This window comes from Parasteatoda tepidariorum, chromosome 7 (genome assembly GCF_982258835.1).
Source record: "Parasteatoda tepidariorum strain Cologne lab strain chromosome 7, Ptep-v5.0, whole genome shotgun sequence".
NCBI classification, from domain to species: Eukaryota; Metazoa; Arthropoda; class Arachnida; order Araneae; family Theridiidae; genus Parasteatoda; species Parasteatoda tepidariorum.
Genome location: NC_141761.1, coordinates 5,674,503 through 5,690,636, shown reverse-complemented (window position 1 = coordinate 5,690,636; position 16,134 = coordinate 5,674,503). Strand labels below are relative to the sequence as shown.

At 25.7% G+C, this 16,134-nt stretch overlaps 1 protein-coding gene across 9 annotated transcripts in view; it reads right to left on the bottom strand.

Annotated features, from left to right (window-relative positions):
- Positions 1–16,134, bottom strand: part of LOC147806776 (transcription-associated protein 1-like) — a 65,158-nt gene that overhangs the window by 12,830 nt on the left and 36,194 nt on the right. For 3 of the 9 annotated variants that reach the window (XM_087167192.1, XM_087167194.1, XM_087167188.1), the window contains 6 exons: positions 15,538–15,637; positions 13,587–13,660; positions 9,660–9,861; positions 6,581–6,776; positions 4,337–4,475; positions 2,970–3,077 (listed from right to left, as the gene is read on the bottom strand). In XM_087167192.1, the coding sequence (XP_087023318.1) occupies positions 2,970–3,055 (86 nt within the window). In that variant the 5' untranslated portion in view covers positions 3,056–3,077; positions 4,337–4,475; positions 6,581–6,776; ... (1 more) ...; positions 13,587–13,660; positions 15,538–15,637. Of the gene's footprint in view, positions 1–2,969; positions 3,078–4,336; positions 4,476–6,580; positions 6,777–8,868; positions 8,970–9,659; positions 9,862–13,586; positions 13,661–15,537; positions 15,638–16,134 lie in introns of all 9 variants that reach the window. The other 6 variants (XM_087167196.1, XM_087167190.1, XM_087167193.1 and 3 more) reach the window with 3 other exon arrangements.

The window sequence follows — 16,134 nt, the reverse complement described above, 5'->3', positions numbered from 1 at the left end:
CAAACTATACCTATGCTTAACATATTAACCAATGTTCATAACGAGTACAAACTGGTTTTACAAGTAAAACTGATTTAAAATAAAGTTTAAAATAATGGCCACTTATTAATCTAAACAATTAAATATATTATAAAATAAAATAATGAACACGTTGCATTCATTTTTATAACAAAAAATTTAATCTTTAACAACTAGTATGAATGAGCATTAGAATTGTAATAGATTAAACATTAAAAACATTTATTGCACTCAAAAAATTTTAAAAACTAAATAAATGAATATCTAACTATACTTTTCACTCACATTTAATTTAAAATATTTGCTTAACAGACCAATTGAAATCCTGAAATTTTAAGATTATTTAAATAAGTTTTAAAATGCATGAGTATATAGAAAATGAATTGCATAAACTCAAAGAATAACCAGTAGTCTGTCCAGGGTAAATTTACTACCGTTTAGCGGTACCTCCACAAAACCAACTTTTGAAAAAACGGTAGTTTAACAAAATACTTTAAAATAAGTAAGTTCAAAGATTCTCCACCTCTTAAAATTTTGTTTCTGTATCCCCATAAAGAAACTATAAATCCTAGAGTTTTTTAAAATGAAGCAATGAGATTCTCTCTCTATAAACTTTAAAGGAAGACAAAATTCAAACATCATTCTAAACATTTGAATATTATCCTCAACATTATTGTAAATTTATTCTAACAGATCTTTATTTTTGTATGAAGCGTTTTTTTCTCTGTGAAACATTTTTTTTGTATGACCTAGTCGAAAAGTTTCTCATAATGAAAATAACTTATTTCTAGTACTGTTAAATGCAAGTTGAAATTTAACTGTGAACAATGGATTTTTAAATTTGGAAACAATTTTAAGCCCGAAATGTAACAATAGCGAAATTATTTTTTAATACAGTAAGACGCCAATTATCCGAACCCTTATTATCCAAACGTCCAATTATCCGAACTACATCCGAATTCGCCTTTTTTTTTTTTAAGTTTAGAATTCTTTTTAACTTATCGACAATTTTTCTAAATTTAGAAGAATGAAAAATATCCACTACATCTGAAGACCATATTTAATTTACAGCCTTTTTCAGCAGTTTAACCTACATACCCCTTTAGCCCTCTTCAATTGAAAATTATCTTAAAAGAATGCAAGCTTCATTTTGACAATCTACAATGGTTGGAACGAGGAAGGTGTTTATGAATAGACAAGTGCTGAAGTTCTACAATTGAAGGATGGGTAGTTGTCACTTATGGTTAATGATTAGTAATAACAGTGCTTGGAATCTTAAATCTTGGAATAAAATTCTTAACAGAAAAACAAACGAAACTGAAGTTTCTGAATGAAGTTTCTTTTGGGTGAAAAGGTGCCAGGTTTATACAGCAGAAGAAATAGAAGACTGGTGTCGAGACAATGAAAATGACTCAGGATTTAAAATTTTAATTGATGATGAAATTGTTGTTGAAATTTTGAATGAAAATCAAAACTCCACAGACTAAGAGGAAGAAGTAGGTGATCAAGTTCAAGATAGTGGACTTTCTCATATAGCAGCATGCAATTTATTAGATATTGTAATGAATTGGTTAGAATGTCAAAATGATGTTGATCCAGTTCAGTTGATTAATTTAAAAAGAATAAAGGATATGGCTGCACAAAAAGAGCATCTTCTTTGAAACAAAAGTTTTTGCTGGATACTTTTGCAATGGAAAATGAAGAAAAATGTGGTAAAAATCAGTAATTGACAAAAAAATTATAAAAAAGCAGAAATATGATAAAAATAATTTAAATTGAAGAAAAAGTAATACAAACAAATATTTAAAAATTAAAAAAAAAAAATAAAGTTTTAAACACGTCAGAGCTGTTTTAGATAGTACTGCCAGTCCTAACCCTAGAAAAAGTGTGAAGGGAAGCTAGTGCATAAATAATAATTATTTAAACTAGATTTCCGAACTTTTCATTATCCGAACCGCATTCGGTCCCGAGCAGTTCGGATAATCGGCGCTCTACTGTACATGGACAAAAATTTACTAATAATAAATGATTTTTATTTGTAGTGACAATTTTTGAAAATAATTTCTTATTTTACCATATTTTTGTGTTGATTTTTTGATGCAACTTTTAATTTTCACAAATTATGCCTAAATTTTCACAAAATAGGTACCTCTAAAAAAAACCTAGGCAGACCCCTAATAACTTTATCCTTAAATCTCATAACAGTTTTGAGTCATTTGTAAAAGCAGCTATTTCTTTTAAATATATCTTAAAAAAGAAAACTCTAGAAATTACAGCTTGATGAAACGCCATTGTCTCAGTTGTTTAACACAAAACTACCTTGCAATGTCTAGTTTTTAGACTAACTAAATGAGAAAGGAAAAAACTAACTATTTTTAAACACTTTGATCAGCATTTAATAATAATTTAAATAATGCATAGTTAATTTTGAGTTACAGTTTATTGCTACTCAATAATTATGTAATGCTTAACTTTTACAAAGTCTAACTATGAGGCTGGGATAGCCTGGTTGGTAGGGCACTGAAGCACTAAGAGTTCGTGGGTTCGATCTGCGCCGGCCGAAGACTCCTGGTTTAGTAAATGGTGACTGGTGCACGTTAAATCTGTCGAGTCACAAAGTCCTCCATGTTCCGATAACAAATCATACCTCTGGGAGTACTGATACAGGAGTTTCATTGTCTTCTGGATTATTTCAACATTACAAGGCTACGGAGTTGAACATTAGCAGTAGTCGTAAACCCAAAATTGGGTAGATTGTTCAATGACGAATATATATATTAAAAAAGTCTAACTATGAACAAAAAAATTTTGAGATAGTTTTGATGTTTTTAAATCTAACCAACCACAGTTTTTATGGGAAGTTTTACCAGCCAAAAAATTCCAAACTCTGAAGAGAATAATACACAATTCATGTTTATTATTATTATTTTTAAGAAGCAAATATTTTCTACCTGTGCTGTTTTATTTTAATACGATCTCCTCCCATTTCAAGGTTCAGTTCATAGATATAAAGAAAATCTTCGAAAGATGCAACCATCACACACGGAACATTTTGTATTCTAAAATCATTAAATAAAATTAAAAAATTCAATATGTAATACAAAACTGGACAATCACAACATTTATTTTAAATTTTGAAACTTTTATTACTTTATTAAGGACAAAATGTTAAAATAAATGTTGAGTACAAAATGTTAAATGGAAAAAAAAACAAGAGCTTTAATTTTAAAAACACTATTTCCAAAAAGGAGTTTTAAGGAAAAAATATACATAAAATTTAAATTTGTAGATAGATTTGCTCCCAGATGACAGACTTTAAACAAGCCCCCAGCTTTAACAAACTTGTTTTTATTATTATTTCATGGCAGTAAGTTTCAAAAAATAAAATGGTAAGAAATTTGTATAGTTCTCATTTTTCCTTTCGGTGACATAAGTGATTTGACTGTATATCATCAAAAAATTAGTTTTTTACCCATCAGCATAGGAAAAATTCCAGTAGATTTCATGAAATATTATAAATTTCATGATAATTTTTGCATAATGTACTAAATATTTTACACGTAAGGAATTTTAGGGACTTTTATAGTAATAAAAATAGATTTTTTTTTTATATTTTCCAGTTAGGTTTCTAATCTAATAATGATACTGATGACTACCATAGAAATCACACATTTAAACATGGCAGTGAAAAAAGGAAAGAAAATCAGTTCAGAGAAACAAAAAGAGAGAAAAACTAGTGATTTCATTTCCACATTTGATTATCATGAACACAATGCCACATTTATATTAAAATCACACAAGCAGGCCAAGAGCAATGCTTTGAATTATCTTAAATAAAATTTAACTGGGTAACACTGGACATATTAGAGACAGTGAAGATGTAAATTTTGTTGAACTTTTTTTAATTGTTCGTTCATAGTTATGAAAAGTATTTTATAAATTATAATTATAGTATTATAAATTATTTAAGACTGAGAAAGACTGTTTTAAAATATAATTTGGCTATTCTTTTTTAAAAAAATCCTGCTATTACATCTTTATTAAATTTTCTTTTCTTAGAGTCATTAATTTTTAGATATAATTAGTGAGATATGCACAATTCTGAAAATGGCACAAAACTTAAAGAATTTCTCAAAAATAAGGAGAACTCGTACACACAGAGAGCATTTTAAACAGAAATATTTTTCAAATGGTATCTAAAGTAAACATTTTTTTAAAAAAATGAGTCATTTATTTAAAAATAAAGAGAGAAAAAATCATGTTTCAGAATAAAGGAAAAAAAACAAGACATATTTAAGCAATAAAAAAAAGCATTTACTATCTCTTAGCTCTGTGACTAAAGTATGACGGGCTGCAACGAGCAATTCTTTGCACAAGTGGGCCACTTCTTGAGGACATAGACACAACAATCCTATCATTCCTTTAGCAAACTATGAGGAATGTTCATTCACAACATACTACAAAGAAATAATCAAATTAAAATCACAGCTGGGTTAAATTATTATCAAAATTTGAATTAAAATTAAATTTGCAACTAATTTAGGATAATATTACTCAGATAAATATAAATACAGTGCATGCTGTGTATTAAAATTACATCCGTTTTGAGAACACTCGATTTTAAAAAGCAACAAATTTTAAAAACCAAAATGTAGGAAAAAATCATTTCGAAGTTGAATTTTAAACTAAATTAAGTTGATTAAAAACTAAATTGATTACTACATCTTTGTTTTATCAAAACAAAAACTACATTTGACATTAACATGAACTACATTTTTTAACTTAGGAGGGTTTTAAAATATTATATTTGATAAGTGAAATTTCAAATTAAAGATTCACCATAGTTTGAAAGCATGTAAGAGTTTCTATAACATTAAATATCCTTTTCTTTTTTGTAAAGTTCATTTTAAGAAATCAAGAGTTCTTCTGAAATCCATTGAAGTTTGATTTACCTTTTTGAATGATTGAGGATCCATGACATTGAATGATAGGCATTTTACAATTTTTTTTAGTACATAAACAGTTTTCTTTTGGATTCCTTTAGACTCCCTTTTTCCTAATTTTTTAAACTTTTGCCCTTCAATTTCAACACAAAATGCAATCAACACCAATAACTTTGTTCATAGAGAACAGATAAAAATTTATTATTTATATGTATTCAGAACTTGAGAATATAGAAAATTCTAATCATTCAAACAAGAAAAAGCAACGTTCTTCATTGTTTTAAACAAAAGCTTTACAAAATGTTGTCACATTTTTCTGTATTTAAAAATAAAATTTCTGTAAACATTCTGCATTTTGTCTGCATATTTCCCAAAGAACAAATTAAATGTATAAAATTTTATGTTTAACTTTGTCCCACAGAGTCATTGAACATAAAATTCCTTCACAGAATACAATTGAATAAGTAAAAAACAATACTGAAGAGTTTTATTGCATAAAACCACTCTGACTTGATCATTTGGTATGAAATATAAAATGAGTCAAAAAGAAAGACATTTAAGGTATATCCTACATGCAAGTAGTTAATTTAAAAAGTTTCTCTCTATATTTTCAGCTACATTTTGACTGTAAACATTATAAAAATAAAATTAAAATGACAAGGGTGTCAAAGATAAAACATAGATCAAAATCAATAAAATAGATTTTACAGCAAAAATCATGCAAGTTGACCATTTGTAATGTACCAATTTTTGTACCTAGTTTGAGAAGTGGTCAGTATATTAAAAGGTGATACAAGAGTGGTGTTAATTATAGTCTTGGTATATCTAGTGGGCTGATCAACTTAATAAGTTACATTGAACTCCATAGTAAAATGTTTGTTTCAATTAAGAAAGCTTTATTTTTAATTAGTGTAACAAAGTAATAAAATATGATATACACGATATCATCAATATTCCTTAGACTATTTTTGTAGTTGAATATATGACATCGTTTTAAGATATTTAGAAAAAAACTTACTCACACTTTGCAATATTTTTGCTGCAAACCTTTTCAAAGAAAAAGAAAAGACATTCCAGCTTCAATCAAGGATAAGAATAAAAACTGAGACGAATAAAATAAATCTGATTTCATTTGGATACAACATTTGTTTTAATTAAAAAAAGATTAACAAGCTTTTATTTTTGAAAAAGATTACAAAATGTCAAATTTTTTGTGATATTGACAAATATTTCTCAGGCTAACTATTTTGTAACTAAATTATGAGCTGGTTGTAAGATATTTAAAAAAAATTATATTCTAAGTTTAGATGATTTGATCCAAACAGAATAAGAATTAGAAAATTATATATCCACATTGAGATGCATTTTATCAAAGAGAATACTTTATCGTTGCGAATTAATTGAAACTTTATGGGATGTATGAGTTTTTCTATAAAATTAGAAATTATTTTTCATGATTGTTCTGAAATTAATCAAAATTATATATTTTAGTGATATTTCACATTGCTAAATTTAAATTAGTTTTTATTTAGGTACTAGAAAATTTGAATAAAACAAATACTATTGTAGCAAATATGAGAGTCAATGCTAGATAAATCAAAAGTTATGTAAATACTGACTATGATCATTATCAACTGAAAACTGCTTCCTCTGTTGAGCTGTGGGTTGTAAAGTATTAGTTGTCACTATCAATGGCACAAATTCTTCGACATCTTTATGAACACTCATTTTATATAGCTGGTACATCAAGACAACAATTACAGGTAGCTCTGTCAGTGCCTTTAGGGACATAGTAGCTATTGGGATTAAATAAACCTGTAAAAGAAATCAAATATATAAACAATATAAAAAAAGAAAAATCACAAAGTAACAATTTTTAATGCTAGGAAGTATAGAAAAAAGTAATTTTGTAATTTTTAGTATAACATTTTTCTTTAAACACACATAAAACTGAAGAACCATGCTATTAATTTGGTTAAGAGAGCTATCAGTTTAACTTTATAGATACAATAAATTGTTATGCCTTCATTATGTATTATAAGCAACAAAGTATGACATTTATAAAAGGATGGGTGAGTTCAGGGACAGGGAGCTTTTGGAGCTTGCTCTAAGTCCTTTCGGTTTCTGAAAAGTAAACAATAATTTGAAAGTTGAGTTTTTCAATGATCCAGTACATATTTTTCACATGACATCATTTTTCTTAATCTAATAATTTTTTTAACAATATTTTAAACAATTCTATCAAGAAAAACAAACAACAAAAAAAAACAGTCAAAATTTTAAAAAATAATGAAATACAAATCACGATTTTTGGAAACCTAAGGAACATTCTTACTGATTGATCCTTCTGTTTAAAATGCATCAATCAAATTTTCAATTTCTGAGTTTCATATGAATTTTAATTTTCTTGAAAAGGATAAAATAAAAAACTGTCTGTGTACCATTGGAAATACTTGCATAAAAAATTAGTTTATTTTTAAAATATTTTAATTCAATACAAAATTGTTTGTTAATAAAAAAAAAATTTAATAACTCTACTCTTTATCTCAAAATTAAAGCAAATAAAAAAAAATCTGTTTTTGAATTATATAGCTAGAATACCTAAGAGCAAGTTCCAAAATCTCCAAGGCAGAGAACTAACCCAATGTAAAAGGACACAGGTAATGCTGAAAGTTAAATAAATATTACACTAATACAGTGTCTTTTCAATGACTTAACAAGGTTATTTTTCAATTTTTGTAAGTCTTTCAAATTGAAACATAATAAAATTTAGCTTGAAAAGTAAATTTCCAAATTCTAAATTTAACTCCTTTTTTTTTTAGCTTGAATATGTAATTAAAGACAGTTAAGTCAGCTGCATGTTTTAAAAAAAAATTATAAAATATCATAAATGTAAAAACCACACAATGTATGTTTTTATGCAATCTGTAGTCAAAAGAAATTGTATGTAAATCTTTCACATTTATTAAATTTAACATTTATACTGTGAAAGATTAACAATGCCTGACTTTCTAAACAATATTTTAATTTTCATAAAAATTAAAATATTATTATAATATTGTTATCATTTAAATTAAAATATCTTCAGCTTAATTTAGATAAAGTTTACTCTTAAAAACTTTGTATTAAAAATGCAACAAAAAAAGCTAAATAAGTATATGTAATTCAAAACTGTGGGATAGGACATTGAACAAAAGATTAAAACTTTTAAATAAAAATTTTAAAAAGTTTGATTTCTAAGGTTTGTACTGTATCTAATTATTCTAAAATAGTATAATTACAAGTTAGTATAATTACAATCATAGGTAGCTCTGTAAGTTCATGTAATTAAGTTGATAAATCCATAGATTAAATTGATACTAATTAATAATAATTAAAAAATAGATTCTTAAGATCAAAATTAATGTTTTCTTTTCTCTTCCAGCCTATTCTCTTGTAATTTATTTAAAATTAATGTTTTAAAGTTGGAGTATATTCCCTACTAAATGCTGAATCTTATTTTGCACTGAAAGGGTTTTGTTCTAATTTTAATAATTTTTATCCCTACAAACTTTCCATTGATAAAAGAATTTTACTGGCATTTATTTTATAAAGTAGAATATTTATTTTTTTAAAAATTTAATTCTATGAAAGTTAAAATTTTTTAATGTTAAAATGTATGTTTAAATGGACTTTTGCATTATGTAATGTAATAAAAAAAACATGAATTTTTCCTTTTTTTAATATTTATTTCTAATTATCTGTTCTTTTCTCATAAATTGATTCTGATTGTGTTTTTTTCCCCTGGGTAATCAGTTTTTAATTTTAAACATTTAAAAGTATTTAATTTATTGCAAATATATTACAAGGTTAACTGATAAAAAGAATTTAGTGCCTAGAACAATGATGTTTATAAAACAATTACTACCTATAATTGCTGTCAACATGCCTGTCTAAATTCTTGGGCATGCAACCCTTCATAGGTCAATCTGATGTGCATGTGGCCTCTCAGGTCAAAAGGTAGTGCACCTATTATAATAATAGTAAAATTTTTCTTAACTTTGAAAGCTTATACAGATTGAAAGCATGCATATATGATTTTTTTAAGCGATGTTAAAGTAAATACCACTAAAAATTGACCTGAAGTTCGAATTAGCTAAGCAAGAAAAAAGATTCCAAGCATGTTTTAGAATTAAATTACGAAAAAAATGCTCCTCACATTAAATTTTTAAATGAAGTTACTTCATAACTTTTTTTATCTTACTTGAATATAATTTTTGAAATTTAATAGCACTAAGAATAATAATGAAAACAATTATAAATTGAAATTGAAGTCCTCAAAATTAAAATATGAATGAGCTTTAAGAAGGTTTAGAAAGAAAAAAAAAGACCTTTTAATGGGCTCCTAAAACCATATTTAAATTTAAGGCTTTTTTAGGAATGGAAACCCTTTTATACTTGTGAATAAGCTAATTTTTAAATATTACCAAAGCTACGTCAAATAGTTTAAATTTTACAATGGTTTAGCCAAATAACTATTTTTATTGCTTACTCAGGAAATGAAAGAGAAAAAATACAATAATCTAATCTACATGCATTTAAAAAGGCTTTCAAAACTTGAAACTTTAGACTTGAAATTTTCATATCATATGAACTAATAATTATTTTAATAACTAAAAAAAAAACTGATACACAGACTCTAAAATTATTCTTACTCACCATCTCAGTAGTTGAATCTGGGCCTTTTTTCACTTGTCTGAATTTGAATCGGTGTTATGGTAAATGTTTCTTTCAATGAAGGTTCCAACGAAGCTGCCGATAAATCCTTTACTTTTCGAGTAGGCCGTGTTTCAAATATACCATGCAAGTAATTAGGCAGTTCTTTGTAAGTATTCTTTACATAAAGCAGAAACATCTGTGTCTAAAAATAATTGGAAAATCACAACAGCTTAATCATTTTTTACAATTTAGAATATATTTTCTTCACGCAATCAGTATGTAGCATGATAATGTAACCAATCGATTTCATGATGCTGTTAAGAATCATACTAATAATAATCATACACTACCGGTCAAAAGTTTGCGAAAATTTTGAAATCTACAAAGAAAAGGTCTAAATTCAAATGATCATAAAACTGCGAAAAATCATTCAAATTGCATGAAAATTTGATATGTTCTAAAGTAAACCCTCTACTGTTAGTTACATATGATCAAATTGCAATACTTTGTTTCTTGCGAACTGAATCCAGCTTTTCCTCATGGATTGTTTTTATGGTGAAAAAATTTGCTAAGTTTGAACACTTCCCAAACTTGCAAAAAACTTTTTTTGTACTTTCTGTTAATGGAAAATAGTCATTTGAACCGTTATATGTAAGCCCCCTAAATTTCAGATCGATTCGATTTTTTTTGACGAAGTTTTAGAATTTTGAAAAACATGTGTACGTTTCTCGATTTTTGAGCATTCCACATATGCAGTCTTTTGGTCTATACATCTTCTACCAAAGAGCTTTTTAATTTTAATGTTTCCTATATTTTCAAATAATAAATATTTAATATAAAACAAATACTCTTATTCATTATTGTAATTATTATTGTTTATATTTATTGCTTATATGTATTAGTTTTGTTGGGATATTTTTACTTTACATTAAATTAAAATAAAAAGTTATGGCAATAATTACATAAATAATTCTAAAAAAATAATAACAATAGTATAAAAAATTTGCATTTTTACTAAACTATTTTATTTACAACAGGTCAAATATTTAACATATTCTTATTCGTATTTTGTAATTAAATAAATTAACATTTAAGTCTTTGATTCCTCGAACCATCCACCTTTTGCTTTTATTTTAGCCTTACATATGCGTGGCATTCGTTCTAACAAACCATTTATCACTTCAAGTGATAAAAAGTTCCATTCCTGTTGTAAAATGTCCCATAACTGATTTCGATTCGAAATATCAGAGCATCGTTTGCAAGAACAAACAAATTTTCGATGAAATGTGACATCTATGAGATAATGTTTTAATTATATTCATAAAAAATTCTTTGTAATAACAATAATTGCAATAATGAATAAGAATATTTGTTTTATAATCAATATTAATTATTTGAAAATATAGAAAACATTAAAATTAAAAAGTTCTTTGGTAGAAGATGTATAGACCAAAAGACCGCATATGTGGAATGATCAAAAATTGAGAAAAGTACACAAGTTTTTCAAAATTCTATAACTTCGTCAAACAAAATCAAATCGATCTGAAATTTTGAGGGCTTGCATAGAATGGTTCAAATAACTATTTTCTATTAGCAGAAAATACAAAAATTTTTTTTTGCAAGTTTGGCAAGTGTTCAAACTTAACAACTTCTTTCACCATAGAAACAACCCATGAGGAAAAGCTGGATTCAGTTCGCAAGAAACAAAGTATTGCAATTTGATCATATGTAACTAACAGTAGAGGGTTCACTTTAGAGCATATAAAATTTTCATACAATTTGAATGATTTTTCGCAGTTCTATGAACATTTGAATTTAGACCTTTTTTTTGTAGATTTCAAAATTTTCGCAAACTTTTGACCGGTAGTGTACATCATACTATTGCTCTTTCAAATATTTTGCCTTTTATACATATAATCATAATTAATATCATGATGCTATATGATATGATAATTATATGATATGGTAAACACATCATATAATTATTATAATTTCATATGTTATCACAATAAAGGTGGAGCTTGTTTTATAATCACAAAAATGTATTCATATTGAACAATGCAGAGAATTAAATATTTATACACCATATTTTTTCTTCTTCAATAAAGAGTTTGTCATAAACCAATTCTGATTAAATAAATAACACACACAACAAAAAAAGGCATCCACAGTCAATCATTTTTAATTAAAATTTTAGAAGTAAAAAACACATAAATGTTTCGTAAAATTTCAACAAGAAAATTAAAAAGAATATAGTTTCTTTAAAAAAAAATACAGCAGAAAATTGCATTCAGTTAAAATATTTGTAAGCTATTAAATTTATGATGAAATCTACTTTATTTTAATACATAGATTTAAATTTGTTGAACCCTATTTTCAAGCGACACAACCATATCATAATTAATATTTTACATGCTTTCTTTTGCTTTGAAGTCACACGATGATTATGCTATTCTTCACGAATTTTTTTTATTTGTTGTAAGTTGAAGAGGTGTTAGTAATAGCTAAATTTTTTAAATATATCATTATTTTCACATCACTGCATGCAACCCTTAGATTTCTCACTCAGTTAAGTTTTATTTTAATATGCTTGATGTTTTGGTATATTGTGGTTTAACAGGATGGTGAAGAATACCAAAATGAACAATATAAAATAAGTGAATAACAGAAGTATTTAACCCATGGAAGTAAAAAAAAGAGGTTTTAATTACATTAAAGAGATTTATTTAGAACAAATTACCAATGAATTGAGAAACTTATAAACACTGAATTGAGAGTATTTCTATATTTCTCCATAATTGTTTTTTTAATTTATTTTTCTCTACTTAATAAATCATGAAAATTTTAAAGGTTTCTTTCACATTGGACTTTAAAATAGTCAAAAAAGTTTAAATAATTCAAAGTATTAATAAAATCGTCCTGTTGTGTTGTGGGGGAATCATTGATATTTCACATCCCCTAATATTTTGAGTTATTCACACCAAAGTTAAAAAGAGCCCACAATATTTTTTTTTTTTCATTATGACTTTCATTTAAATTTAGTGCAAAAAAAATATTTTATGATATTTAAAAAATAAATTTATGATTAAGACTCGTTTTAATTAAAAATATATATATATATTTAAGGATCAGAGCGATTTGGATTGGAAAAACAATATTCCTCAGAATTTTTCATTTAGTAAAAGCAAAAAAATATGGAATTCTTTTAAGCAATGTCTATTAAAAATCTTGAGAAATTAAAACAAAAAAATTTTAGGAACAATTTGCCAAGAAATTTCTGTACAGAGAATTTAAAATGAGTTCACTCCTTGTGATCATTAACATTTATATTGCAAATTATAGGCCAATAAACTTTATTTAAAAATTGATTCATTGCAGAACTAATCCTCTGCAACGTTTCTATATCCTCTGTTTATTTATAAATTGAATCATTGCAGAATTATCTTCCTCTCTTTCCTCTATTCTTTCCTTCCCTCATTTTATCAAGAATTATTCACAGAAGCATTTATCAATGTAATGGAAGTCGACATTTGAACTTTTAAGTGCTAAATAACTAATTAATCAAACAAATGAAAAATCTAAAAAAAAAATTAATTTTATTTTAAGATTTAGTTTAAGATGCATTAATAAAAAAAATAGAAGCTAGAGTAATGTAAAATGATAAATAACTTGTAGTATTATGTATGCTATTAAATGACATCTGCTCAAGTCAATATTCTTTTCCCCATGCAAATGCAAGTTAGTAAACCTATAGAAAAACCTTCCACTCAATATAATGCAAAAATTTACAAAAGTTGAATAATAAAATAGTTTTCAATGAATCTGTACACATAAATATATTAATACAATGAATTTGTACAGTGAAATATATTAATACAAAAGCAAATTCATTGAAAATGATAAATCATATAAATAACACATTCTTACCTCCACATTGCATGGTGGCCTTATGAAATTCTATGATTATTCTAAAAACTACTAATGTTTTCCTCATTTTCCAACTGAAATATGAATATTTGATATGAATACTTGAATAATAATAAAACAGCAATAAAATCAGTATAGAAGAAGTCACAAAATTCTAACATTGAACATATAGAGGAAATATATGTTGAGAAAGGAATCTGCATAATTTCTCTTCAAGTTCTTATAAAAGCAACAAAATTATAAATAGCAACATTTTATTAGCTAATCTGTTCAGATGTAAACATCAATCTTTTGTAGTAAGGTAATTTCTGAAAAAATTAAAAAAAAATTATCAAGTATTTAAAATAAAAAATTCGGTTTTGAGAATTGAATTGAATGTATGGTTTAGTGGCACAAAGTCTAAAAGAGGACATGCTGCGCCAAACAATACGGTAAAACAGTTCAATAGACAAAGTACAGGCACCACTTTATTTGTCATACCATTATAACTGATAAAATTGTATAAGTTTGTAAATGGAATAAGTTTGTATATAGAATCAGATAAAAGGTATGAATAAAATCACATTAAAGGGTAGGAATGAAATCGGATAAAAATTATGAATACGATATAAAATACACGAAATAAATAAAATAAGTTGTTCTCTAAAGTGAATTCGGTTTTGAGATGAAGCACAGTAAGTCAAATTTTATTTTCACTTTAAATTCTGTAATAAAAAGCCCCACTCTTTTCCCACAATTTTAAGGAAATACAAACTCTTAATCTTCTATTTATTATTATAAAATGTAGAGAAGTAAATTAATAATGCTAGAGAAGAAAATTTTTAGTTTTCAAAAAATATTTTCAGCTATTCAAAATTTTGATCAAATAAACTTTACTTTGCACAATTTTTGTACTAGTATTTCAGCTTGTACCCAATATTTCAGTAAAATAGAGCACTTTTTTAATCACACAGTATGGCTTATAAAAATGAATTACTAGAAGTTTAAACTTTTCTAGATCCATGCTCTTTATTTTCATGTATTTCAATTATACTCAACAAATAACAATGCATGCAGAACAAAAATATACTGTAAGTTCTTGTTCTGACTATACTGTTAGGGAAATTAAATTGATCGATAATTGTTACTATTTGAAATTATACATAACTGCTGGCTGATTTACAAACGACTTATTAATAAAAGAAGTTTTTTTTAAATATATATATTCAGAAGATAGTTGTCACTTACTTCTAATAATTTGAACATTAAAGACAAGGTTGGTTTGCTATGAGGTAGCAAATGATTATTCGTAGGGAGAAAGTGAATTATTTCTGAAATTGTCTCACAAAGTTGTTGAAAAAAATAATACAATTCAGTGGAAATATTTTTTAAGGAAATCGTAATAAAAAAGCAAATTAACATATATAATTAAATAATAATTTTTAAAAAATATTTTCAAAACAACAAGAATCATATTAGTTGAGCAACAAAACATTCATTCTTAACCATTGTGATAACAATATTTGATTTATATTGAGTAAATTTGAATACATATTGAGTATATGATAATTTTCAACAATGATAATTTTATATTTTGTTTGGTTAACAAAAACTTGACCAAAGTCAATAATTAAATTTGAAAAATATTGTAATACACAGTGAAATATGTATGTTTCATGACAATTTATCATAATATTAAAATTCTAATTAGGTCTGATATGTTATATTTTTAATAAATTGTCAATAAAATATTAGACAACAGACAAATTTTCATGCTCAAAATATTATATAACAAGAAGTAGAGTTCTCAAATTTAATTTTGAAATTATATGATGAAAATATGGAATATCCTATTTGCTAGTAAATTTAAAAACATTTAATAAATCTCTAAAAACTTGAATAGACAAAAAACTGCAATACCTTTAAATTTAAAAAAAAGTCTTTATGCATTATTATTAAATAAAATACAAACATTGCCCAAGCTGAAGACATTAAGCAGCCTTTGTAGCAGGCCAAAGAAAAAATCAGGACATCAATAAAAACAGGATAAAATTGGAACAGCAGAGCATTTTCTGGAACAGTTAATTAAAAAGTATAATTTACTCTACTTAATAGTAACAAAATAAAATTTCACAGCAAAAAAATTACTTGTTCATAGCAAAACGTTTTAACAGTTTCCAGAATAATTTTATCAATACAGAAAAACAAATAATAGTTCCAAATCAAAACATGGAAAATTTGATGGGACTGTAGCATTAAAAAAAAATGAACAGCATTAATTCGTCAATATTTTACTCATACCAATACATAATTCAAATGCGTAATTGAGTTGAAGATTTCTTTAATCTAATTAAAGTAGGGTTTCAATAATCTCAAAACTAAAATGCAATGAATATGTTGCTTAATGTTTACGTACAACACTAATTTTTGTAAGCAATCCTCCAACCCATCATTTAAAAGTTTTATGACTGCTTGTTAACTGAAATCACATGAAAGAAAACAATCAAAATTTAGACAAAACTGGGAAATCTTACAAGATTTTCTAATGTATTTGGTGAAAATAATAAGT